Source organism: Cupressus sempervirens, chromosome 9 (assembly GCF_028749045.1).
Source record: "Cupressus sempervirens isolate cs-2001-9-10 chromosome 9, ASM2874904v1, whole genome shotgun sequence".
Classification (NCBI taxonomy): Eukaryota; Viridiplantae; Streptophyta; class Pinopsida; order Cupressales; family Cupressaceae; genus Cupressus; species Cupressus sempervirens.
The window spans coordinates 3,482,886-3,509,733 of NC_143126.1; the positions used below are offsets into that span (position 1 = coordinate 3,482,886).

The following is a 26,848-nucleotide window of genomic DNA, read 5'->3' on the forward strand; positions in this document are numbered from 1 at the left end:
TTCAAATGCATATGCTGTTATAGAATTATAATGACTGCATAACGATCTATCAATAACATATGATGATAGTGTCTGGTATGCATAATTATATGCTCAATTGAGAATAATCTTAGTTTCCTGGTATTGTTGTCTCTGATAAACAACTGATCACATGTGAATATGCAGGCCATCTTCATAAACCAATAACAATGTCCACTGTATATTGTAACAGGTTGTATATGGTATGTCAATATATTATGCTCTGAACAATGTGAAAGTTGTCTCTGATATATCAATAATAAATATAAATATGCTTCAAGTATGATGTCATATCTGATAAAATCAATAATAAATACAAGTATGCTTCAGGTACAACGTCATCTCTTCTTTATGCACTTCCACCAAAGGCAATAAAGCTCTAAGCAGAGTGATCCACAAAGGATATAATATGTATTATATTCTACAATTCATGTATTTACCAAATGATGTTGTCTTCAGTATATATGTGCACGATGAACAGAAGGGTCGCCTCTAATTAACTATGAAAGATTACCATAATAATCATTCAATTATTACTATGGTGATAATTTATCACTGATTACGGTTATTAATCATGCCTCCATATTTTGTTGTGTAGTGTAAAGTTAACGCAATTTTATGAAGAATGTGCTAAGTGCAGGTACGCTGAAATAGGGGTGCAATGTGATTATGGCAGTATCATGCTCGGTGATTAAAATGCTTATGTGTTTATGATGTAATGCTAGCACAATGCAGTCATATGCAAAGCCGATACTCATATGAACATGCTGGCATAATTAGATTTTATGGATTGAATGATCAATGCAATTACATCAATCTGGATGCATGATGTATGACATGATTATACTCTTGTTGTATATGTACATATGACAGTGATTGTTGTGATGGATGGATGTATGAAGGGTGGTGGTATTTGCACATGCAGCTTTACTAACTAAATGTCATGCATATCATTATGGCGATTGCAAGATGATGTTTGCTACAACTGATCATCAAGCCATTGGTCCATCATATAGCCAATGTGCTGTGGTGGCGTTTACAAATGATTACCTATGCTCACTTGTAGAAAACAACATACCTATGTCGCCTTCGTGGTTGATGCATGTCATTGTGATTGTGAAGCTGCATCTATCATCAGAAGTTTATTTCTTTGCTATAAAAATGCAGATTAGGTACAAAAGGCAAGGTATGTTCACTCTGTGCTAAACTTACTTATTTCATAATATTGGGATATCACACAAATCCTGGAATTAATCTTCAGGAACTATCATGCTCTCCAGAAAAATATTAAATTATCCAAGGTTGCATGGATACTCATACCCACACCCCTGGTACTCGTACCCACATTCCCAAGTACCGGATACAAGTATCCTAAGTACCAGGTACTTGGTGGAGAGCATCATAGCTAAGGACCTTAATTAAGATTTCTGAATTTTTTTTCAGTTTTTTGTTTGTGTATTAGCTTGTTTATCAAGTTTAATTCAATATCTAATCAGTTTGAAACTCTGATACAATATGATTAACAATAAACTTTAGCACTGTTCAAGTCAGAATTTTATCATTTGCAATACGTCATTGTCATATGATTTATGATCTTCTTGTTCATGTTTAAAGTCTGCTTTCTCTGTTATGCATCTAATCATTGATCATATATTATTATTACAAACACATAGCAAATCTGAAACCGAAAACAATACATTACATTTGCAAACTTTATCACAGTTCTTGTTTTGAAAAACCATTGTCCCAACTCATTATTTCAGATTTTTTATAAATATAAAAATATCATCAAAAATAAAGTTTGATATACCCAAGTACCCCTGTCCCCATACCCAAGTACCCCAAGTACCCCCGTCCCCGTGCAACCTTGTTTTTATCCTACATAGCCCATTTTAATGGTGAATATAGAGCACCCATTTACTTGAGTGAGAAAAATGGTGCTAGAAAGCTGATCAGGGTGGGGGGGATTAGATCTGTAAGGCCCAGATGCAGTTCACCAAAAAGAGAAGAAAAACACAAAAAGTAACAAGAAAGTGCATAAGGCATAGATGCATAACTTGTAGAGTACTCAGCAAAAGCTCGCTAGTGTTTTTGTTTGGTGAGTTTTCCAGGCAAAAATTCCAGTGTTGCCTGAAACACGCGGAGTTTTTGACAAGTTTTTGTGGAAAAGGCAAAAGATTTGTAACAAAAACTCTGCTGCACCCCCTCAATCATTGAGTTTTTCTCATATCTAACACCTTGTGCAGCTTATCATTGCTGCCCCTCAAAACCGTTGGGATCTTCACTCCCAAAGCTTTACTAGTTATGTGATCTCTGGTCATATTTAAAATTTGATTACAATAAGGGTGTCTGGGAGGGGAGACTACATTCAAGAACTTAGACAACTAATTTTAGCAATATTATAATACCATTGTCCAATGATGAAATATCATACCATCAATATCAAAGACTCAAATGTATTATGTGATTATTAGATACCCTCTTCCAAAGTTTTTACTAGATCGGGAAGGGGAGATGTAAAATATAGTAATATGCAATTTATGAATTATGATGAATCATGATGATGTTCAAGGCAATAATCAATGTGTCAAGATTCCACATGAGGATGCAATTTTGTACTCATCTTGAAATAAACCAATCAAATTTAGTAGAAACACTTGTGTACTCATTTGCAGACACACTGGATACATCTTGTCATCGAATTTTGCCACAAAAAAATAAAAACTGTGTTGCAGTTTCAAGTTTTTTGCCTAGTCATGGTTTTTGGGCTTGGCACGTTTTCGCCAAGACTGAGTTTTTTTCAAGTATGCTATAAGGTAAATATTTTGGAACATCTAGAAGCAATAGCACAATGTCTTATTGAACATGAAAAATTGTTCTTTTGGGGACAAAATAATCAACACAAGTCTCTATACCTTGATATCAGCGACATCCTCAAAAATGCGTATACCTGCCACAATTTATCAACAGTGCAATAGAAGTAAATATGATTTCAATACAAAAATTGATATCTTCAAATAAGTGCAGCATGAATTGAGTCAGTCATGAAGCCAAGTGATAACATTTTTTTTTTTAAATTACAATTTATTTTTGTGAAACAAATACAAGAACACCAGGTCCTATTGCTACAATAACACCAGGTATAATTTTCTTGCCTTGCCAAAAGATGATTACTTACAATGAGCTCCCTTCATTATATAGAAAAAGAAGAGAGAAAAAGTTGGAAAGAAAAAGGGGAAACCCTCAACCATCTTGACTTATTCAGAAACAAACTCCTAACTAACTTTAACCTATTCAAAATTGCATGGCTAATGCAGTTGCAGCTACATTTCATTTTTCCATTATGTGTAATATGTCAACTACAAATTGCAAATTCGTGATGAAAATATTTTATATAGATATGTATTTTACAGTTAGATGATATGATTTAATATGTATGTATGTATAGATGTGTGTATGTGTCTATATATATGAGTGTGTATATATGTATGTATATATGGATGTATAAATATATAAGTTTAATAAATAATTAATTAATATATTTATTCATTTACTTCTTTTGTTATTAATTTTTATCTTTCCCTCTAGAGTTTTGCATCCTTTCACTTTCTTGTATCCATGTCTACATGCTTAAGCATTTACGAAAATTTATTAGTAATTTTAGTTATTTTATTGCTTCTCTCTCTCTCTCTCTCTCTCTCTCTCTCTCTCTCTCTCTCTCTCTCATATATATATATATATATATATTGCTTTCTTCTCTTTTTCCGTCTTCTTATTATTATTATTTACAATATTTTCAATTTTCTACTCATTTACTCATTTATATCAATTTATTTTTCAATAACTTCTTGCTATTTTTTTCTTGTTATTATTATTTTTCCATCCTTGGTTCTTGGTCACCTAGCCACCTCTTTACCTTTTTATAGCTAGTGTTGGGTTTGCAACTCATATATTTTTTTTGTTCTCCTTATGCTCTCTTTATCATCTTGATGATGGATCATGAAGTGTGATCCAAAATGTTGATGACCAAACTATTACACAAACTACCCAAAAAATTGTCAAACATTATCCATGGATTGTGGAAATCTATTCACTTTAACAAACGACTTCTATTACACCATCCCTTTTGTCTCCATGTTGCTATACTGTAATATCCCAAATGGATATTTTCTAAAACTTTCCTTGCAATAAATTTTCATAAAGCAAATAGATAGCACATGTGATAAACTTCCAATTTATCAGCAAATGCTCATGTACAAAGCTTCTAAAACATCTGTCGTATTATGATTTTCAACAATACAAAATTATAACCAAAAAATCCATATACATTCTTCAAAAATGTGTTAGTGCATTATACATCAGCAATACAATAACAAACATCTAGTCCAATCCTAAATACAAAAAAACAAACAAATTCAATTATAAGAAAATGTAAGCACAAGTGAGACACCTAAAATGATGTCTCCCATGAACAATGGGTTCTCGTTGTTGTCCAGCTAGAGGGTTTTCGTCCTCAAAGCTTGTTTTGAAATTGAAAGCAACCTGCTTCCGAGTTTCTCCAAGATGAAACCGAAAGTCAAATCATAAACCAAGCATGTTGAAATGAACTCCTTCCCCTTCTTTAAGGACCCAACATGTGGCTCTTGAGCTTACCTCCTCTCCTTTCGTCTTTTCCCTTCTTTGTCATCTTTTAGCATTGTTTATAATATTAAATTGATATAATTAGTTTTAAGCTCTAAAGTCAAATTTAATATTTCATGAATTTAACTTTAGGATTCCTATTGTCCCAAAAAAGGGAGATTACAATCCTCCCTCCTTGAGATTGCTTGTCCTTGAGCAATCAATACCAAGATCCCATATAAATGTGCAAGTAGCTCTATAGCCCAACCTAAAAACACATCCTACGACACTGTGAAGCTGAAGTGTCTCGTACCCGTGATGCTCCTTCAAATTGATGTGCAAACCCTGAACTAAAGTCGTACGGTCGCTCCAGTGCAGGAAGAAGGCATGTATGGTTGCCAAATAGTGAAGTATGGTCAATGAATGAAGGTCGTACGGTGCTGTTGATCGCCCAATGTTCTGTACGGTAAGCAAGAGAGGGGTGTTGTACATTGGTATGGTCGTACGGTGGCAAGACAGTCTATACGGGTGTATGGTGGAGGTGGTTGGTGATCTGTACAGGGGACACACAGGATTGTGGATGTCGTACAAGAAGGTTGTACGGTGAGACAAGAGGGCCATACAGTCAATGAATATCGCATAGGAAGGGGAGGTGGATACGAAATGTAACATGGAATTCGCAGACAATAGAATGGAAGGTAAAATGCAAGGAAAGACAGAACTTTTTGTGAAAATACTTTATTCAGTCAACACAAGAGAACTTAATAATAATAACTTCATCAATTCGCAAGATAATGGTGCTCCGATTGGCCAGATCCGAGCGAAGTGCTATAGGAAACGGAATAGGGTGAGGGTTGAATCAAATGGAAACCAAACGAGCCAAATAGGGAAGATCTTTCACTTCTGAAATGGCGAACAACAGAGAATCCCAACTGGAATTTGGAGTACAAAGAAATAATCCAAATTGCCTACCTAAAGACTAACTCTAAGCCATGCTTAAATACCCGTCAGGGAAAACATTCCAAGTGTGTACAAAGATAGCCGAGGGCAATACAAACTACGGAAACAAAAATAAGAATGGGTCTGAGATACATAAAATCAATCGGCCCGTTACAATAGTTGATAAATTATTTATTTTATAACGGGAAAATTATAGAAGCAAGGTATCAAAATGCAACTCATCCATCAACCAAATCCCTGGGTCCCATGTCCATTTGCAAACATTTCAATGGCTCACACTAGTAACTCTCAAGTCAGGACCTGTCATGTTGTGGTTACAAAAATGAGGATGCAACCCATCTATCACTATGATCCCTATATCCCATGTCAATATCTAAATCTCTGATGTAGGTTGCACAACTCTGATCAAAAATCTCCAACTGTGTAGCATCACAACATAATCCACAAAATGTAAAACACACATCATGTTAACACCTGGATCCCAAACTAGCCTGTCAAATTGATCTTGGGAGTAGAAATAGGTGTCTAAAAACTAAGCCAAAAGCACACCTAACAGTCCAAACACCCTATAGAGTAAACACAACGGAAGCAAATAACAAGGAACAAAACCAAGGAGAGACGAAACAACATTATCTTTATAGATTCATCAAATTATCAACAAACATGCCCAACTGTAAGGCCTGCTGGATTACGGCTTATACAAGAAGATTACAACTTCAAGATCTATGATCTCTGCCAATTCTAACTCTATACTCACTCCTCTAGGATTATCTAGTCCAAATTCTCTAAGTGATACCTATCCTAAGCCTAGACACCTCTACTTGAACCCCCAAAAATGGCTTACAGAAGATTCTAGATATTTACACCGGAGAAGCCGACCACAAAAAAATATGCATGCATCTCAATGCATGATCCTTACATTAATTTAACAACCCAAATTAAATACGCAAGTCGGCTCATACTAGGAACCAATCGCAGACGAACTTGGTCAAAGAAGAAACCCAACATCAGCAAACATCAGGTTCACTCAACACATGAAGGAACACTCGGCCACCAAAGCACTCGGTCAATGCTAGGCAACTCGTACTGAACAACTTGGCCAACACTAAACTCGAAAGGAACTGCAACTCAGCACTAACAAGCAAAATAAACAAAGATGAGTAAAATAGCAAGGCAACCCAGAATGCTCTACATCAGACAACTAGGATTGAAAGAAATGATTCTCGTAAATCATTGAAATGTCACAACCTGAGTTAAATCAAACTCAGATTGAGAAATTCATGTAGCATCTTCAACAGGTTTGTTCTTCTACATTATGAAATATTCATAGTAATCATTTCCTCATGTACTTTTACCAACTCTTTAATCCAATATCTATTCAACCTTTTCAATATGCTTCTTCCAATGATCATTTTGTATAACAACATCATCATCTAACTCGTGATACTTACGCAAATCAGCAACATTGAATATAGGAGATATATCCATGTCATTAGGTAACTCAACTTCACAAGCATTACCACTATCGAACTTCATCAAAATCTACAAAGACCAAACTTCTTCATCTTCATCTTACTATATGTACCAACAACAAATCTACCTTTCTTCAAATGAACCATTACCTCATCACCAACTTAAAAAACATGATGTCTCCTACACTTATCTGCATTCTCCTTATACTTTTGATTACTTTGTTGTTATCTCAAGTTCACTTCCTCATGCAAAGACTTCATAAAATCAGCAAATACTTCCCCTTCAGCACTTCTCTTCCCTTCACCAGCAACATCCCTCAATTTGATATACCTCTACACTGCATTCCAATAACAATCTCAAAAGGTGTTTTCCCAATACTCCTAATACTCCTATTCACATAATTATTATATGCAAACTCAACTTGTGCCAAGAGCATATCCCAATTACCTATCTACAACTAAACATCTCAACAAATTACCCAAGCTTCTATTCACAACATTTTTTTGTTAATCTGTTTGTGGATGGAATGTAGAGCTAAACTTCAACTTTGTATGCACCTTTGTCCACAAAGTCATCCAAAAGTAACCAACAAACTTACTATCTCTATCATAGATAATACTTCTTGGTAATCCATGCAATCTAACAATCTCTTTAAAGAAAAGCTCTGCAACATGCACTACATCTAATGTCTTCTTACATGGTATGAAATGTGTTATTTTAGAAAATCTATCCACAACAACAATAATGGTATCATAGGCTCTTGTTGTCTTAGGTAATCCAAGAACAAAATCCATACTGATGTCATTCCAACATTTCTCAGGAACAAAAATAGGTGTATACAATCCAGGATTTTTGACTTACTCCTTTTGCTACTTGACAAATTCCACAACACCTTACAAACTTCTAAATATCCTTATACATTTGTGGCCAATAATATTTATCCTTAAGAAAACTCAATATCTTCTCAATCCCAAAATGTCTAGCCAATCCACCACAATGCTTTTCCTTAATCAAATTAACTCTCATGGAACTTCTTGGTATACACTATTAAATTACTTTGAACAACATACCTTCTTGAATGAAATACTCATCGTACTTAATTGATTTGATAGATTTGGTGCCCTACCCTCTCTCCATGCCTCAGAAAAATCACGATCAAGCATCATACAACTCCATCTCATCAAAACTAAGAACTTCAACCTTCATATTGGTCAATAAAGAATGTCTTCTGCTTAATGTATCTGCAACTCGGTTAGCAACTCCATTTTTATGATTTATCACAAACGTGAAACTCTGCAAATACTCAACCCACTTCATATGTCACTGATTCAACTTATATGGACTTCCCAAATACTGTAACGCTTTATGATCAATGTACAACACAAACTGTATAGGAATACTATTGCACTACCATTTGCATCACATTCAACTTAGAATACCTGATTAAAATCAGGTAAAGCCAATACAGGTAACTCAACAACCTTTTGTTTCAAGGTTTCAAAACTCTTATCAGCTCCATTTGTCCACTTGAAATCTTTTTTTATCTCCTCTTGTAGTCTCGTTATAGCATTACAAATAGAACTGAAATTCTTTATAAGTTTTTTGTAGAAACTAGCCAAACCATGAAATGATCTTATCTCACCCACATCTCAGGTGTAGGCCACTCCAAAATTGCTTTAACCTTCTCAGGATCCATTCTCAAACCATCAGCCGAAATTACAAATCTCAAATAGACAATCTCTTCTTGCATAAAGGAACACTTTTTCAAATTAATCAGCAACTTCTCCTCCTTCAATTTCTGTAATACTTGTCTAACATGCTTAAGATGTTCTTCCTTAGTCTTACTGAAAATCAAAATATCATGCAAAAAAACAATCACAAACTTACCCAAAAATCTCTTGAGAACTTCATTCATCAAACTCATGAAAGTACTTGGTGCATTAGTCAAACCAAAAGGCATTACCAACCACTCATACAAACCATCTTTTGTCTTGAAAGCAATCTTCCACTCATCACCTTCTCTGATTCTAATTTGATGATAACCACTCTTTCAATCAATCTTGGTAAAATACTTTGCTCCACTCAAACAATCCATTATATCATCCATCCTCGGCATAGAAAACCTGTATTTCACTGTTATCTTGTTAATAGCTCTGAAATTTGTACACATTCACAACTCTCCATTTTTCTTAAGTGCCAATACATTAGGTACAGCACATGGACTCGAGTTTTCTCTGATCAAACCTTTTTGCAACAACTCCTATACTTGTCTGTTAAGCTCTTCATTCTCAGTAGGTGTCAATCTATATGGTGCTTTATTTGGCAAACTAGCTCCAAGAATCAAATCCATACAATGACTTATGCTTCTTACTGGTGGTAAACCATTAGATATATCTTCTACAGCAATCTCCTTGTATTCATTCAACAAGTTTTCAATTTCTACTGGCACTCAACTAATGTTGTCAACTTTTGCTATCACTCGGCCTCTATTGTCCTCTATTGCTTGGCCTTTACTATCTTCTATCACTCGGCCATTACTACCATAACTCAACCCTCTAGGAATTATAACAAAACAAACTTGGTTTTTTTCATCCCCTTCTCAAATTGTTTCCCATTAACCATGCAAACTCTAAAAGTACTACAATTTACTTCATCTGGAGCTTTAATCAAAGGCAACAATAGTGTCTTTGTTCCATCCACCCAAAGAGTATATTGATTCAATCTACCAACATGCACAGCATGTCTATCATACTACCAAGGTCTACTCAACAAAATATGACAACAATCCATAGGCATAATGTCACACAGAACTTCATCAAAGTAGTTTCCAATCTTGAGTTTCACAACACATTACTCACCTACCAACAACTTATGCTCATTCTTGATCCATGAAACATGATAGGGTTTAGGGTCTCTTAACCTCTACAACTGCAACTTTGTAATCAGCTCCTCTGATGCCAAATTCGTTGAACTATCAATGTCAAGGATCACTTTGCAACATTTTCATGCCATCTTACATCTGGTCTTGAAAAGACTTCTCCTCAGTACAATTTCGTCATCAACTCTTTTATTACACAAAGTTCTCCTTACCATCAAATTTTCTCCAATCTCAAGTCCACTTTATGAACCCTCAAGATCTCCTTGAGTCACAGCATTTTTGTTACCTTGTTCATTCTCACCAAAGTATCTACACTCAAAGGACCTATGCCCTTCTTTGCCATATCTGAAACAATTACCATGAAAACCACCTCTAGAATAAGAATTATATCTTCCTCAATAAGAACTAGTACCTCCTCGATAGGAATTACCACCTTTCCACTCAATCTTGTCTTCCTCATCAGTTTTCCATTCAAATTCACCCTTATCTTGCACAAAATTATCAAATTTGCCACTTTCTCCATAAGATGTATCTCTGCCTCTCTGGAATCTTCCACCTCTACCTCTTTATCTTTACTCATGCTTCTTAGTCAAGATCTCCTCAGCTTTCAAGGCATATTGATATGCTTCTTCCAAAACTAATTTCATCTTGAATTTAGGTACCTTGCAACTTTCTCAACCTCATCATCCACATGTCCAAATCCGATGTCCAATCTATAGAATTCCTCAGTGTCCTCCTTTACAATCATGTCCTTTTGTCACAAATTTTGCATCTTTCTCAACAAGCTAACTTAGTAATCAAGAGGAAGCAACTTCTTCTTCAACTTGTTCACCATTTTCAACCAGGCTCTAATCTTTTTTTTTTCCTCTTCTCTGTCTATCAATTGGTAAATGGTCCCACCACAGTGAGGCATGACCTTTCGACCTAGTGACTACAATCTTCTCCTTTCTATTATCAGGAGTGTTTTCAAACTCAAAACACTTTTCCATATGAAAGATCCAATCCAACACAACATTGATATCCAACTTTCCATCATAAGGAACAACTTCCACAGCAGGCTTTGAATATGCCCTAAACAACACTCTTAACAATCTTTCCTCATCTTGATCTTCATTTTCTGGTTTAGAGTTTGGTGTCATTGTTTCATCATCAAGATGTGCTCCTCTCCTCTGGGCTATCACCATAGCATCTTATCTAGTTGCAATCTGTCTTAACATGTCCAATATGGCATTGTCAGCATTTCATCTTTCTTGAACCATTTTAACAATAGGTTCCTACAAGATCATAACCCTCTACAAGTTATAGGTCAAATCCACAAATGTGTCACCCTACAACCAAAATCAATCAGGGTTCTACACGATCCAATTTCTAAAGGACAAACCTCAAGCTCTAATACCACCTAACGCGGGTATGGTTGGGAAAATAAGGCCAAAGGTACACCTAATAGTCCAAATACCCTATAGAGTAAACACAACGGAAGCAAATAATAGAAAATAACACTAAGGAGAGAAGAAACAACATTATCTTTATAGATTCAGCAAATTATTAACAAACATGCCCAACTGTAAGCCCTAATGGTTTACGACGAATACAAAAAGATTACAACTTCAAGATCCACAATCTCTGCCAATTTTAACTCTAGACTCGCTCCTCTAGGATCATCTAATTCAAACTCTCTAAGTGATACCTAACCTAAACCGAGACACCTCTACTTATACTTGCCAAAACAACTTACAAAAGATTTTAGATATTTACAGTAGAGAAGGCCGACCACAAAACGGTCTGCACACATCCCAATGCACGATCCTTACTTTAATTTAATGACTCAAATTAAATAAATAGGTCGGCTCATACTAGGAACCAATCATTGACGATCTCGATCAAATATGGAACCAAGCATCAGCAAATATCAGGTTCACTCAGCACATGAAGGAACACTTGGCCACCAAAGCACTCAGTCAATATTGAACAACTCGGCCAACACTGAACTCGGCAAGAACTACGGCTCAGCAACCATTGTAACTCGGCACTAAGAGGCAAAATGAACAAAGATGAGCAGGATAGCAAGGCAACCCAAGACGCTCCTACATCACGTTGCTGCTATTATATACGTCGAGAATAGAAATGGTACCCATGTCATTTTGCCTTTGTATTAGAGGGAAAATTGTCTCACGAGGTATGTGCCTCAAGAGGAAATCAATTTGCAACTCACTACCTTCCAAAAGTTGAACCAAATCTGAAAATATAACAGCAGACCAAGCAAGGCAACCGCTAATAACTGTAGCATGGATGAAGGAAAAAATACCAACCAATAGATTGACAACTCCCATATCAGCCAACTCGATGTCAAGACTCTAGTTGGACTATAAAAGCCTTCGGCATGCAATGAAGACAACTTCATTTCAAGTTCACCACAAGTATCATTAACCAAATCAGCAACTCCATTAATGAAATGATCATCATCACACACAGTTTTTGAAGTAAAATTGCTTGGTTCATCTTCTACCTCATGATAAGGTGAGATCATATAACAGTTATTGTGAAAATCCGAACTCATTTGGTGGTCTATGAAGCTTCCTTCATCATAATGAGCCTCATCTAGCTATGGTGAAGTGGGGAAACCAAGTTCATCTTCATTCTCACCAAGGGTATGAATTCCTTCTATTATTTGTATGATCCCCTTACTCTTCTGTTCTTGATCATTGTCTTGGTGAGCAGCTGTCCTAGAAATCTGATTTTCAGCCTGATGTAATGACAATTGTCTTATACTAAATTGGAGACATAGCTCATCTGTCTCCTCTTTATCTTCAGCACGTTTGATAGCCATATCCTTGTCCTTGAGAAACTCCAAGTAGTCTGATTTCATTCTTTCTAATGTCCTTTTAAGAGTGTGAAGGTATGCACTATTCACTCCATTTGTTATCTCTTTACCTTTTCAATATTATTAACCTACGACATGGCTTCTTCAATGTTTTTATGATTTTGGTCAAAATGCACTAAAGCTGCAATAACCATATCATTCAATACTTTCAACTTATCTTCTAAATTATATGCTCCAAAATCATCATTCTGAAATGGAACTTCTGATTGGTCCTTCAAATCAGCCCCTATAGTAACATCATCTTGCTCAAGATTTTGAATACTAGATTCAATTTCAGCTGTACCATTTTCAAAGTTTCCTTCTATCTTCATTTGTATTGTATCATCAACTATGACATCATCAATTTTCACATAATTCATCCTCATAGGAAATTCACTTTCAGCCTTATGATCAGCATAATGCTTGTCAATAAAAACCTCCAAATCACCAAATAAGATGGTAGTACAAATCTTACCATCATCCATAATGGGTTCCCTCTCATGGTCCTCATTGAATTGAAGTTGGACTAATGAACCCTCAACTTCCTTAACACTTATTTGCATTTCTTGAGCTGACGACTCCTTGTTGCTCTCACAAGTATGACCAAGTGACCGAAATTGTATGCAAGTAAAACAGATCTGCTCTTTCCTCATTTGGTTCTTGCTCATTTCTTGGAATCCCACAATCTATAGTTCCCTCACATTTAGTTCTTCTTTAGCCTGTTGTTGTTGGTACCTTTCAACTTTGGGCTCACAATGTTTGAGCACCCTGTTCACCAAGTTACAAGCAGCTTTTGAAGCCTTTTGTTATCTCATAGAAATTGCTAAACAACATTTGTAGAAGTGGCAGGAAATGAGCATCACTTTCATTAATTGTCATAACCATAATGTCTTTCATAGCTGCAACAATATCTGCATTATGTTCTTCCCTGATTGTGCCTAATAGATTTTGAAACATGGTATGTATTAAATCCTACAATCCCATGTCACACATAAGATTGCATAATCTCATTTCAGCAAATGACTTCAGTATAGCAGCCCTTCTTGAGAAATGGCAACTGTTAGTTTCCCCAAGATTTTGAAAACTATCAACCATTAACTAAAGTGCCTCCTTCATTATATCTTCTTCGTAAGGTTCTTGAGGTGCTAAAATCCTTGTAACCTCCATCAAACAAACAACCAGCAAACCTATCTCACTATTTCAATGCTTCAACCACTTGTGTGGATGCAATGCAATCACTATAGGAACATGAGAAATCTGCACTAACTTTGAGGGTGATTGCTCGACTATGCTTAAATATCCTTCCAAATTAATCAAGGTGATAAGAGCATTTTCCCTTATTTGCAATTCCATCCCCAGCTTGCTACTATTGATGTTTCAGTAGCTTTAGTAGGAGAAACCTATGAGATCAAACAGAAATATATATATATATAAGTTTACCATTATATATTAATTACATTGATGAATAGACATGTCCCAAGAAGGGGCATGTCCCTTCTCTAGGTTTATTCCTCATACAAATATATGGACGCTGCCATTTGGAAAAGACATACCAAATACATGTCAGTGCTTAGTACATTTGCAGTGATCCAATAAAAACAGCATGGTATCAAAGCCAAGTTGCTTGAAATGAGAAACAATGTATCACTTATTGCTATGTCGACATCGTGAAGATTGCAGGTTCTCTACGAGACTATTGCTACAAAGTTTGAATGGAGACTAAGATAATAATCCACAAGGATTAGAATCAAAGGAGAGACATGTCAGTGAATAGATGTTAATTCACATCAGCATCTGTTGCACATAACAGTCAATCCACTCGAATAGTTGAATCCTCTATTTTGGGTTGAAGGCATTGGGCTTTCTTACTTGACGACACTGTTCCATGGGCCTATGTCGTCATTGGGAGATGGCATGGTGACTACATCTTTTAATTGGAAAATGTAGGTTCTTGAGAGTAACCCATACAAATGACTTACCTTAATATTGAGACCCCTGAGGAGACATAGATTATAGTGTGACAATTATTGTGAAAAGCAATATGTTTTATAAAGGCAAACATTGAGTCTGGCGATCAATATGAATAAGACAATATAAGAAAATCAAATCATGCGAAGATCTTTAGACAACGCATCTATAGTGCTTAATAAAACGCCTTATGGAATATCTGCCTATGTAATGCATTGATTTTATAATACATCCATAGAATCAATTTGATAAATGTGTGTGATAGAAATAAATAGCAATCGACGTGGACTACAATTAGGCATTGTTTATGCTTGAGAGCTCTTTTCATTAAGCCAGCTGAAAAGATTGTCATGATTTTTTTTTTTTCTCATTTGATTGAATGGTATCTACCGTATTTTGTTATTTTCAATGTATGGTGTTGTAACAACAATCTCTTTTGTGCAAGAATCTTCATAGATGGCACAGCAAGGGATGTGAACATAAACAACATTTTACATACATGGCAAGCAAGATGTTTTCTTCTCTCTGCATGAAAGATCCCTCACAAATTTGTAGGAGGGAATCAAAGTAATGCAAATACATGTTGACTATAATAGGTGATAGAGAAAAGTATTGTACCATGTGTTGTGTCGCTCCATGCTCGAAGTCCATGGGTCAAATCTTTGTCTTCTACTAATGAAAAAACGATTGCTTGAAAATGTACTAATCTTTTTTATGGTTTGAAGATCCACTCCAAAGAAATAGGTTGAGGGTTAGAATCGGAGTGCACAATGGTTGTGAGTTTTCATAATTGGGAAGAGGTTTCCCACTATTAAAAATCCTTCTGATCCATAGGTCTTCATTGTAGTGTGTAGATTAGAGAAGATTCTTGATCAGAATGATAGTTGTAACCTACAATAGTACTAAAAATGGAGTAAAGTCAAGATGTCAAACATGAGAGGAACTTAAGATCGATATTTATTTGTTGTTTACACCTAATGAATTTGGAAAACTGTGGGACCGAGGCTCTTTAGTATTGTCTATATTGTCATAGGAGAGAACGGTACAAAGAATCTCCTATATGGTGTGGAGATTATATCAGTGCTCAAACAATCGAATAAGCACAACATTCCAAGATACATCATTAGTGAACCATATTCTTCTGCAACTGATATTTTTTCATTCACTGGCATTTCTTGATTATTGGTTCACCTTCCGAACAATATTTTGGTATGATCATTGAATAGAACATGGTATTTCCACTATGTGATCAAGATCAATGGATTTGTATCAGATTGTACCAAGCGTGACAAATCCCACAACCGACAATGACATAGCAGAGATTACGAAAAAGGTACCGTGTGCCACACTTAATAAGTTAAAATATGGTAATGTATATCTAAGTTTCCTTGACATAATTAAAATAATTGAATATATATACATTAAGCCTTATTATGTTATGGTATTAATTACATGATTATATATATATATATATATATATATATATATATACACCCCCTGCCATCAATCAACCTACTTCCCAACTAGAATTACCCTCCCCCCCGGGCCCCGAGGCCGTGGTACCTAGTTTTGATTTGTTCAAATGCAAAAGTCCAAGCCAACAACTAATAGTGGAGCACACAATGACATGAGACACCTCTGCATCGAGAGCAGAACCCACTAGCTACCTAAATTTTAGGGGCCCACCCTGCACTGTGAACTCTAGGTGGGGAGTTACCACAACAACTATGAAAGAAGGGCGAGCAATTCTAGGTAACCCTAGGAGGCCCAGGTTGGGGAAGAAGGGGCCATTGCCTAAGTAACAAGAGGGTAGTTCTATGACAGCAATAGGAAAAATTGCTCAGATACTAGTAAGTGATGCTTATTTGAGTCAAGTTGTAAATGTGGTAGCTTGACCTATTGATGGTAAGGGGCTCGCTTCCAAATGGCACTCAATTGTTGTGTCGGTTGAAATAATCCTCCTTGTGAAAGGAATATTGAAAAAACTAGCCTGGAAGCCTTCCGAACCCTCCCCTTAAGAGTGAGCCCATCCTTTTTTTATGAAAGCTAAGATGGTAATTTATGTGTAGCCGAGTCTCTATACTGGACAATAGTAGCCCAATTCCCCATACCGCCAAATCCAACATCATATGAATAAGCAAGCGGGAAGTGTTGTCAGTAAATTCTATACTGCAGCCAATGGGTAGAATAGTATCTGAATGGGCGCGTGATGGTTGAGTCACCCCTTCGAGAAAGTATATGTACACCATCCGGAAGGGACATTCAATCATCATTGTAATCATTGTAAGTATCATAATCATATTGTAAGCATTGGAATGCATATTCCATATATGAATAAAGCATTTGTTCTATGTTATATCTTACTATACTACATGCAATAAGTATCCGTTTACCCTATACAGTAAACTTTTGGCGTCGTTGCCAGTCGAACTTAGAATGAATGTTATGAAGATTAATGCCAAATCTACTTAATAAGGATACGAATAAGATAAAAGATAAGGATGAAATACACACAGCACAAGAGGTTTTAATTTTAGCACAACAGGCAGAGTGCAAACAAAAGCTTTAGCAGATTGTCGACAGGCACCGAGGGGGTGAAGGAGAACAAACGGAGGGAGTGCATTCACCTAGTAGACCAAGGAGTGCCAAGGAATCGCTAGACGAGACTCAACAGCGATTGAATTCGGTGGAAGAGACAAGGGAGGAGTTCCTTAACTTGTATACGCCGAGGGTAGAGCGTCCGAACGGAAGGGAAGCAACTTGCACGGCTTGAAGTGCAAAAGGAGTACGAGCATGGAGTGAACTCTTCATTCTCGATACACCCGACAAATTGGATACAGGCAGAGAATCAAACAACTTCGCTTGAGGAAGATCTTCTTTCACCAGGTAACGCGGTTGTGCAAAACAACGCGAGTGCTCAAAACAACACAGGTGCCCAGAATAGCACGGGTACTCAAAACAACGCGGGTGCTTAGAACAGCGCAAGTACACAACAAGTACCACTGAATCAAAATAAAGTAGCAATGGCAGGACCAAAGGAGAAATTGTTGAAGTTTAATGGTGACGGGAAGGCAGATCCGATCAGGCACTACTAATGGTGTAATAGACGAGGATGATTGGGTCCGGCAGTTTCTAGCGACCTTGCGGGGTGTAGCAATTGATTGGTTTGCAAATTTTGATCCTCAGAAATTAACTACATGGGCAGACGTTGGGAAGGAGTTCATAGCAGTGTTTTGACTGCTAAGGGACAATAACGAAATTGTAGCAGAAATATATAGTACAAAGCAGGGAAAGAATGAAACAATCTGTGTCTATGCAAGAAGGCTAAAAGAGTTGGGGGGAAGATGGAGAGCTCACCGGATGACAGATTAAAGAAACGATAGTTTGTTGAGGGGCTACGGTCGACTCTGAAGAAGTAAATAAAGATTGTACTTCCAGCATTGTACGCAAATGCATATAATCGAGCAATGGATCTAGAGAGTGAACAAAAAACAAGCAAGAAGAAGAAGCACAAATCGTCGAACTCAGACGATTCATCGTCCGAAAGTAGCAACAATGATGAAGAATCACGAAAGAAAGTTTGAGCGTTGTAGAAAGATATGCTACGGATGATGAGAGAATTTAAAAATCTGAAAAAGAATGCTAACTTGATGAAGGGAGAATTGTGGTGTACGGATTGTAACGAGGAAGGCCACACAAAGGGCTCCTGCCCGAGAAAACAATTTTGTAATATCTACCAGATTGCGGGACATTCTATAAAGGAATGCCCATTTAATATGAAGTCAAAAGGACACCAACAAGTGTTACTGACGCAGGAAGTGTTCGCCAAAACAAACACAAACAACGATGCAACCTTAGGAGAATATCGCAACAATAACTGGCACAGAAGGGGTGGTAATAATAACAATGGAGGCCGGAGTCAAATACAAAACGACATGAGTGGACGGCCGATGATACACTGTCGTGCGTGCAACCTCTAGGGGCACTTCGCTAGAGATTGTACCACGAAGGAGACGCCGCAACTGTTATGCAGATGGTGTGGTCCGAGAGACCACGAAGATTCGAAATGCTCAAAGCAGGTGATGGATTTGTTAAGCATCGAAACATGTGATGAGGAAGCACTAGCCATTATGCATGAACAAGCTAAGAAGGCAAAGTACCCTAATGCAGAGGAAGAAAAGAAGAGGTTGCAGCAAGCACGAACGAAGTTGGAAAAACAGATGGAAATGGGAAAGTTACAAGTAAAAGGCACTGTTGACACCTCAAAGAGGAACCTAGCTGAACAAAACATGATAAGGCAAGTAATGCAAATGGAAATTCCTATAAAATTAAATGACCTTCATCTTACAATGCCTCAGTTGGGGACAGCGATACTGAACATGACACCACTCCCAAAACCAATGGAGGAAACAGGAAAGGATGGTAGTGGAACGACTGCAGTAGACCCAATGCTACTAGCACTCACGACAGGAAGGCATCCAGCAGTAGTCGAAATGGGTATCCTGGGAACTATACTTACATACACAATTGTGAACGGAGGGTCAGGCGTGAACGTGTTACCAGAGGATATATGGAAAAAGTTGGGACAATCTATGTTGTGGCCACCTACATTTCAGTTACTCACAGTGGATCAACATGAAATCAAACCGTTGGGAACCCTGATGGCACAACCGATAACTATTGGAACGCAACCATTTTTATTAGATTTTGTGGTCATTCCACTAAAAAGAAAAGGGTATGACTTGGTGCAATCAAAAGTGAAACATGTCTAGAAACGAAATACCCTATCCGTGGAACGCAAAGGTCGAAGATTTATAATTGACCTAGACACACAGATAGTGGGTGAAGAGGCAACATCGTTAGAATCCGAAGGTGAAGGTGAAGGTGAAGATGAAGGAAAGAAGAGAATGGAACTGGACGAAGGAGTGTCGAGATTAGGAGGGTCGAATGATGATGACCTAGACTCGGTAAATGGCCTACTCCACTAGCAGATGGAAGATTGCAAGCTCTTTCCAAGCTGTAATATATTAAGGGTCGACGAAGGTGAGAAAGGAGAGGAAAATGAATGTCCAAAGAAATACAGAGAAGCAGAAGAAGGAAAGGCGGTTATGGCTGAAGCTGAAGGAAAGAACATACCGTATGAACCTAGCAAAAGGAAATATTCCACCATACGGTACATGGTGAACGGACCGCACGACAAGCACTTGAAGTTGAACAGATTTCAATCGAGACAACTAGTGTTTAAGTATAATGGGCGCAACGAGATCAAACCAAGCAAATTAAAAATAAAGTGGGTCGGACCATATAAAATTCGCAAAGTGGGCGATAACAGAGCAATAAAATTATGGACGCTCGACAAGAAGGGAGTAGCCGAGGCAGTGAATGGGTCGAAGTTGAAAATCTATCATGAAAGTAATAACACACCCTCGCGGACGAACAACTAAGAGACAATATAATTAATAAATATTGAAGTATATATGTAAAATAAAGTGTAAAATAAAATATTAAAATAAAATTTAGTAAGCGGAAGAAAAGAGATAAAGATTAATGAGGAAATATGGATTCAGAGCGTATGGTCTTGGACAGGACACATGAGAAGCATTGTAAAAAGCAAGTAAAAGAGAAGACACCGTACAGCCTTTTACACGGCAAAGAGGATAAACATAGGGTCGTATGGACATACAAGAGCCTTATCTGGGAGGAAGAAAGTACCGTATGGAGGAGCAACAAAAAGAAAAAAAGACATAGAGAGGCCACATGAAGATATTTCGTACAACTGTACGGCTCAAGGAGTAAAACAATCACATGTACAGTCGTACGGACAGGAAGCAAAGAAAAACCGTATGGCTAGTGATTCTGTACTATCATATGGACAACTAGAAAACATAAAGCATAAGTATTTGTACCATACAAGCATACGGATTTGGGGAATGCAGAAAGATCACCATACAGCCTTGGAAGGAGCTATTAGAAGGCTATATAAAATATGTTGTATGGCCAGTGGAGGTGACCGTACGGCCTAAGGAAAGCACGACCACCAAAGAGCAGACATAAAGACAGAGCATCACTGTACGACCATTGTTAAAACAAGGGTAGAGGTGATCGTATGAAATACACTATGAAGGCAGTACATTGTGTAGTCGTACACCATATGGTATTGGTAGCGAGGTTGTAACATAACAGAGAGAGACCACCATACAAACATAGAAGAATGGTGATAGAAGGTTCTCTAAAGAAAAAAAATGACAACAAATCAAAACAGTTCATAATGAACATATGGCGCCGAAGGGAAAGACATAAATAGGTAGTGAGGGAAACATAAGCGGTTGGCAGAAAGAGTATGGGATCGGAAGAAAATCACAAAAATGGTGTGTTCCATGGACTTTTGTGTGGATTTGAGGGTGCTAATTTGGTCTTGGCGGCAAGGGCGCTGCCCCTCGACCTCGCCTTGTATCGCGACAGGGAGCGTGCCTGGGGCAAAGACCCCGCTAGGGGCGTTGCCCCCTAGACCCCCAGTCAGTTCAATTATTAGTCATGGGAACTGTGACCAGTTGATGAGACCTAGAGCTGCTGCAGGCATGGAGTGTTTGTCTGCCAGAGGTGGAGAGAGCACTGAAGCAAGCCTTTCGGAAGGGATGCTACACTTTGAGGCACTCAGAGTAGGTGTTGGACGTAAGGCTATCTTGGTAGATGCATAGAGAGCTCGAGAGGAGTTGATCATCCAGATGGAGGTAGCAGAGCAACACTTGGCTCAACGTACCCAAGCGTTGGAAGCAAATAAGATGGCACAGGTGGCTATCAAAGTCAGCTTGGCTAGGGAGGCAGTATTGTGTTAGCAGAGGCTACAAATGCAATGCATTTGTGGAGACCACTTTGGTGTAGGCACAAGAGGAATGTAAATGTGATGTGAAGGAAAAAGATCCATTCTATTATAGTTAGTCACAGTTAATGTATTCCATTTTGTTAATCTGTCTCAATAATTTTGTAATTGTCGCCTAGAGATGACTTTATTTTTTGGGGTGATGATGTTGTCGGTAAATTCTATATTGTTGCCAACGAGAAGAATAGTTTCCGAACAGGCATGTGACAATTGAGTCACCCATTCGGAAAAGTATATGTACACCATTTGGAAGGGACTTTGGATCATCATTGTAATCACTGTAAGTATTATAATCATATTGTAAGCATTGGAATGCATATTGCATATATGAATAAAGTATATGTTTTGTGTTATATCTTACAATACTACATGCGATAAGTATCCTTTTACCTGTACAGTAAACAAGGTCTCGCCCATATATAGATCTTCTCGCACACCATCCCGTCCTTCTGTCCTACTTTATCCTATTCGTGTACCAAGCAAGTATGGGTCGGGGCGAATGACTAAGTGGCAATCCATTCTGTGTCCTCTGCTAGGTGGTAGGCAATGAAATTCAATAGCTAGACAAAACTACATCTGGAAAGAAATAAACCGAGAAAGGGAGGAAGGTGAATTGAACTAACGAGGAGCTAGGCTAAGCAACTGGTTGCCCCAAGCAATTCCACATTCCCCTTAGAATAGTAGGGCAACTAGAGTTTAGTTGATCAATGGAGAGCCCCAAGATATATAGGATCTTGCTGATTTACTACATGTTATGTGTAGAATCAGGTGAACAAGCCATGCTCACTTCTTTGTCTCTAGAAGGCGCTATGCTCTCCCCAATGGCGATCGGACTATAGGTAGACCAACCATAGTCCAATTTGCAACGGTTGGCCCTAGATGGCATATTGGCAGTAAAGTTGCAGCACTGAACAGCCTACCTAACCCCCCCACTCATGTTAATTTGAACTATGTCAATTGATCTTTTCAATTGACATAGTTTGGATAGGGGGCACTCTCCCTCTATTCCATATATATATATATATAAAATCTGCAATAATATATGAATGGTGAAGTTCAGGTTAGTTATATTTTAACTTCTATACATCATTTATATAAAAATTAAGTATCTTAATTCTATTATTGAAAATATAGAGTTATGTTACAATTATTTATGTTATTGTTACTAATAGGAATGAGTTAAATTACTAACATTCTAATTAATGTTAACATTCTTATTTGTGTACTATAAGAATTATTTGCCTTGATCTTTTTTCAAAAGGACGCTAACATTTTAGGCAACCTTGGAAGAGAGGTAGCAGATAGAGGATATGATTGAATCAACCTTCGGTGATCTTCAATAATATTGATAGAGAGGGAGTAAACCATGTTGAGAAGGATTCTCCCGTGGTCAATAAATTATAGTAGTCAAGAGGACCGTGATTCATGAATATACCTTGTGACTATGTTATTATAATGGGCCTACCCCTTGTGTGCAGCATGAGGAAGTGACGACTTCCCAATGATTATCACTTGTATTCGTAGAAGTTATTGAAAGGTGACGATCTTACAATAACTTAATTTTCTATTATGATGGATATCTTACAATGTCTATGGAAATCATGATAGATTATATTTTGCAAGGTAGATGTTTATATGGTAAGCATTATGAGAATGTGCGTGCACATACCTTATAAACATTTCTTTTAGTACATGGTGAATGTTATTGATATTCTGCAAGGCCATACATAGAGTACTTGGTGAATATCATGCATCTTAATATTCTGGAAGGCCGTTACTTAGAGTATTTGGTGAATATTACGTGTCCTGATGTTCTAGGAGGCCATTACTCACAGTATATTGTGAATATCTTACATTCTGGAAGGCCATTACTCAAAAAGTATTTGGTGAATATCATTGATATTCTGGGAGGCCAATACTCATGATATGATATGAGATATCAAACATTTTGAGTAATTGGTGAATATCATGTATTCTAGGAGACCAATACTCATGATATCAGATGTGATATCAAAACTATTTGAGGACTTGGTCAATATCAAATGTCGATATTCTGGGAGACCAAGACTCATGACATCAAATGTGCTATCAAAATAGTGGATATCTTCTGATCAAAGGTATCTTAAAAATTTTCCTTACCTAATATTACCAATGGTGTAATACATGTCTTGTGTTTATCCTCCCTACCTAAGAGGGAGTGTTGATGTTTTGGTAGCTTTAGTAGGATAAACCTGGGATCAAAGAGATATATATATAATTAATTTTATCCTTATATATTAATCACATTAAAGAATAGACATGTCCCATGAAGGGACATGTCTCTTCTCTTGGTTTATTCCTCATACAAATATAAGGACGCTGCCATTTGGAAAACACATACCAAATACATGGCAGTGCTTACTACATTTGCAGCAATCCAATAAAAACAACAGCTACTTGTTTCAAAAAATACTTTGGCCAAACTATTTTCTGATGCCATTTTGAATCTCATAATCTTTTGAGTCTGCCATGTTACTTCTCTCTCTGAATAGAATCTTTGCATCTGGATAACTCTTATAATCCTTGAAGAACATGCAGTCCTTTCCCAGTTTGAGATAATATACTCGTCTAGTTTTGTCACAACGCCAACAATTATAGCAACACTGTTGGAAAACTTCTCAAATTTGGGAAGGCTGATAGTCTCAGCTTTGCTCTTGTCTGCCCAGATTAGAGAATAGATAATGAAAGACTACAAAACAATCAACAAACTCTGACCTTTGTAAGCACCAGTAAGTCATACAATACTCGAATGGTATGACAAAATTAACATTGTAAGTCAAGAAGAACACTATCCCAAAAAGCAGACATGATTTAAATTTATCAAATAATGCACAGAATTCTGCAAATTATAAGCTATTGAATCTCTACGTGACGAAGGTGACTCCCAACAATTCCCTCCATATAAATCAATTTAGTTCCATTTCAATCACCCCAAACGTAATATCTTGAAAACAGAATTGAATCTCTCAGCTTCACTCCATCCCCAAGATAGCAAGAGGGTTGTGCAGTCTGAAACTTTTGGATAAATTGATGAGCAACTCGACATTCTCATTACTCACAGTCTACTAGTTTGCAATTAACCAGACTATCATTAAGCATCGATACATAAGCAGTTCCACTCTCTATTGTGACAACCATAATCTTGTTGGTGAAATATGCTAGTTTTTCCAAACTCCAGTTTCCCATGTATCTCTGACTTGAATTATGTGCAGACTTGATATTGATTTTGTGCACACTTAAGCCAACTTAGTCCTTATCATTTTTAAATTTGCTGAAGACTAAGCGTTGGATCTCCACACCAACGACACGGATAATCTTGACTATTAAATTTCTTAAAGCTTCAAAAGAATCCTCACAAACATGACCACTCATTTTCTCAACTCCAACTGCTTATCTTCTCTGACGACGGTTATATCATGGGAATGACGGTTACATCATACTCAAACCCTATAGATTTTTCTCTGTTTGGAGATTTGGCCCATTCTACAAATAATGACTCAAGACAGCCGTGCAAGAATATTTGTTGGAACTAAGTAGTTTACATTTGCACTCGAATTTGTAATTGATATAGTCCAGATTGACATTACCGACTCCAACTCCTCTTGACTATTATGAATTCTAACGAATCCTTTTACTCGGTTGGTAGGAAGCACCCTTATAATTGTTTTGGAGTATCTACTTGTCGACAACAATTTTCAGCTAATGACATGCTTTAAGTCTTTGAATTTGAATGCACAATACATTAATTTAATATCTCTAGTATTGTTCAATTTATTAACTCTTCCCCGGTAAAAAAAAAATTTATTTTTAAACTACTGAAGACCGCTTCCAAACACTATTCTCTTGCAAAAATTAATATGGTTTCTCACAATGGTAATATCAACATTTGCTACAACATAAATAATGGAGCTCAAACTTCAAAACTTTAATTGGACATAGCAATGTCAAATGCAATGATGGGTTTACTAAACCCACCAAACCAAAGAGCTAGATAATAACAAAATATAGCGGTGTTCCCTGCCCATGACAATTTTTCCTCAGGCAAATAATATAAATTTAAATAATCTTAGTCCCTAGCAAGACTTAGAATTTATAGCAATGCGCTCACAATTATTACCAAGGTTTCTAAAATTACCCAAAATTGGCGTGAATAATTTCCAAGCTTTCAGCAATGTGAAATTAAAGCCAGATTATTTGAAAACAAATGTTCTTGCAACCCAAAAGTTTGCTTCCCAGCACAAAATTTAAAGGTACACAGGATAGTCCAAGGTTTCCTAGGCAAAATTCTCCACACATTCACAATTCAAACTCAATAAACCTCCTGACTCTAGATTTCTGTAACGACAAACAAGAAGTAGAACATTTCTTCCAAAGGTGATATCAACTTCAGTTTACACAGACTAGTGAACTATATGTTCTTTTCTGTGCTTCAAGAAAGTTCACGAACCCAAACAATTGATCGTTTGTTTACTCAAACACGCACAGATAAAAGGTGGAAGTTCCCTGAATCGTTCGCCTGTATTCTAATAGTCTCAATTCAAACTGCATCTGAATAAACTCCACGGTTATTACACAAGAAGGTTGTCTGGTACATCAAACAAGAATACTTTGTTTTGAAACTTTAGTATTATTTATTGTGGAACAAATTCGAAGTAACTATTCTGAAAGATGAAACATTGGTCTTGATTAATGGCACTATACTGGAAGAGCATTCAACCAATGGAGAGGTTGTATTAAATTAGGGAGACTTTATGAATCACAAACTATGCCAATACTGCACAGGATTTCGATATTCGGTGAAAATATATCCCCTGACTATACTCAGAAACCACAAGAGAGTGCATGGGACCCACAAATAAATATTCCTTAGCTGAGTGCAAAAATATTCAAGGAATTCATATCACAATATATCACATTAAAAAAAATGAGGGTTTGACTAAATAATCAATCAAAGTTTCAAAATGGAATATATACTTCCGTCCCAGTTTGGTAAAACATTCAAAGCCTTCAAAAATATTGCAGCAATTTTATTTTTTAATGACCAAGGAAATCAACATGCACTGTCGACTATTTTCCCTGATTCTTTAGAGTTTTCCACCGGTTTTGTGTCCAATATTTCCTCCAACACATATCAAGAATTTTTTTTCATTTT

The 26,848-nt window shown here is 36.9% G+C and overlaps 1 protein-coding gene across 2 annotated transcripts in view; it reads right to left on the minus strand.

Moving 5' to 3' along the window:
* LOC149537333 (ENHANCED DISEASE RESISTANCE protein (DUF1336)) overlaps positions 1-26,848 on the minus strand; it is a 410,405-nt gene that overhangs the window by 329,500 nt on the left and 54,057 nt on the right. For both annotated transcript variants that reach the window (XM_089802846.1, XM_089802847.1), the window contains exon 8: positions 2,934-2,968. In XM_089802846.1, the coding sequence (XP_089658972.1) occupies positions 2,934-2,968 (35 nt within the window). The remainder of the gene's footprint in view (positions 1-2,933; positions 2,969-26,848) is intronic.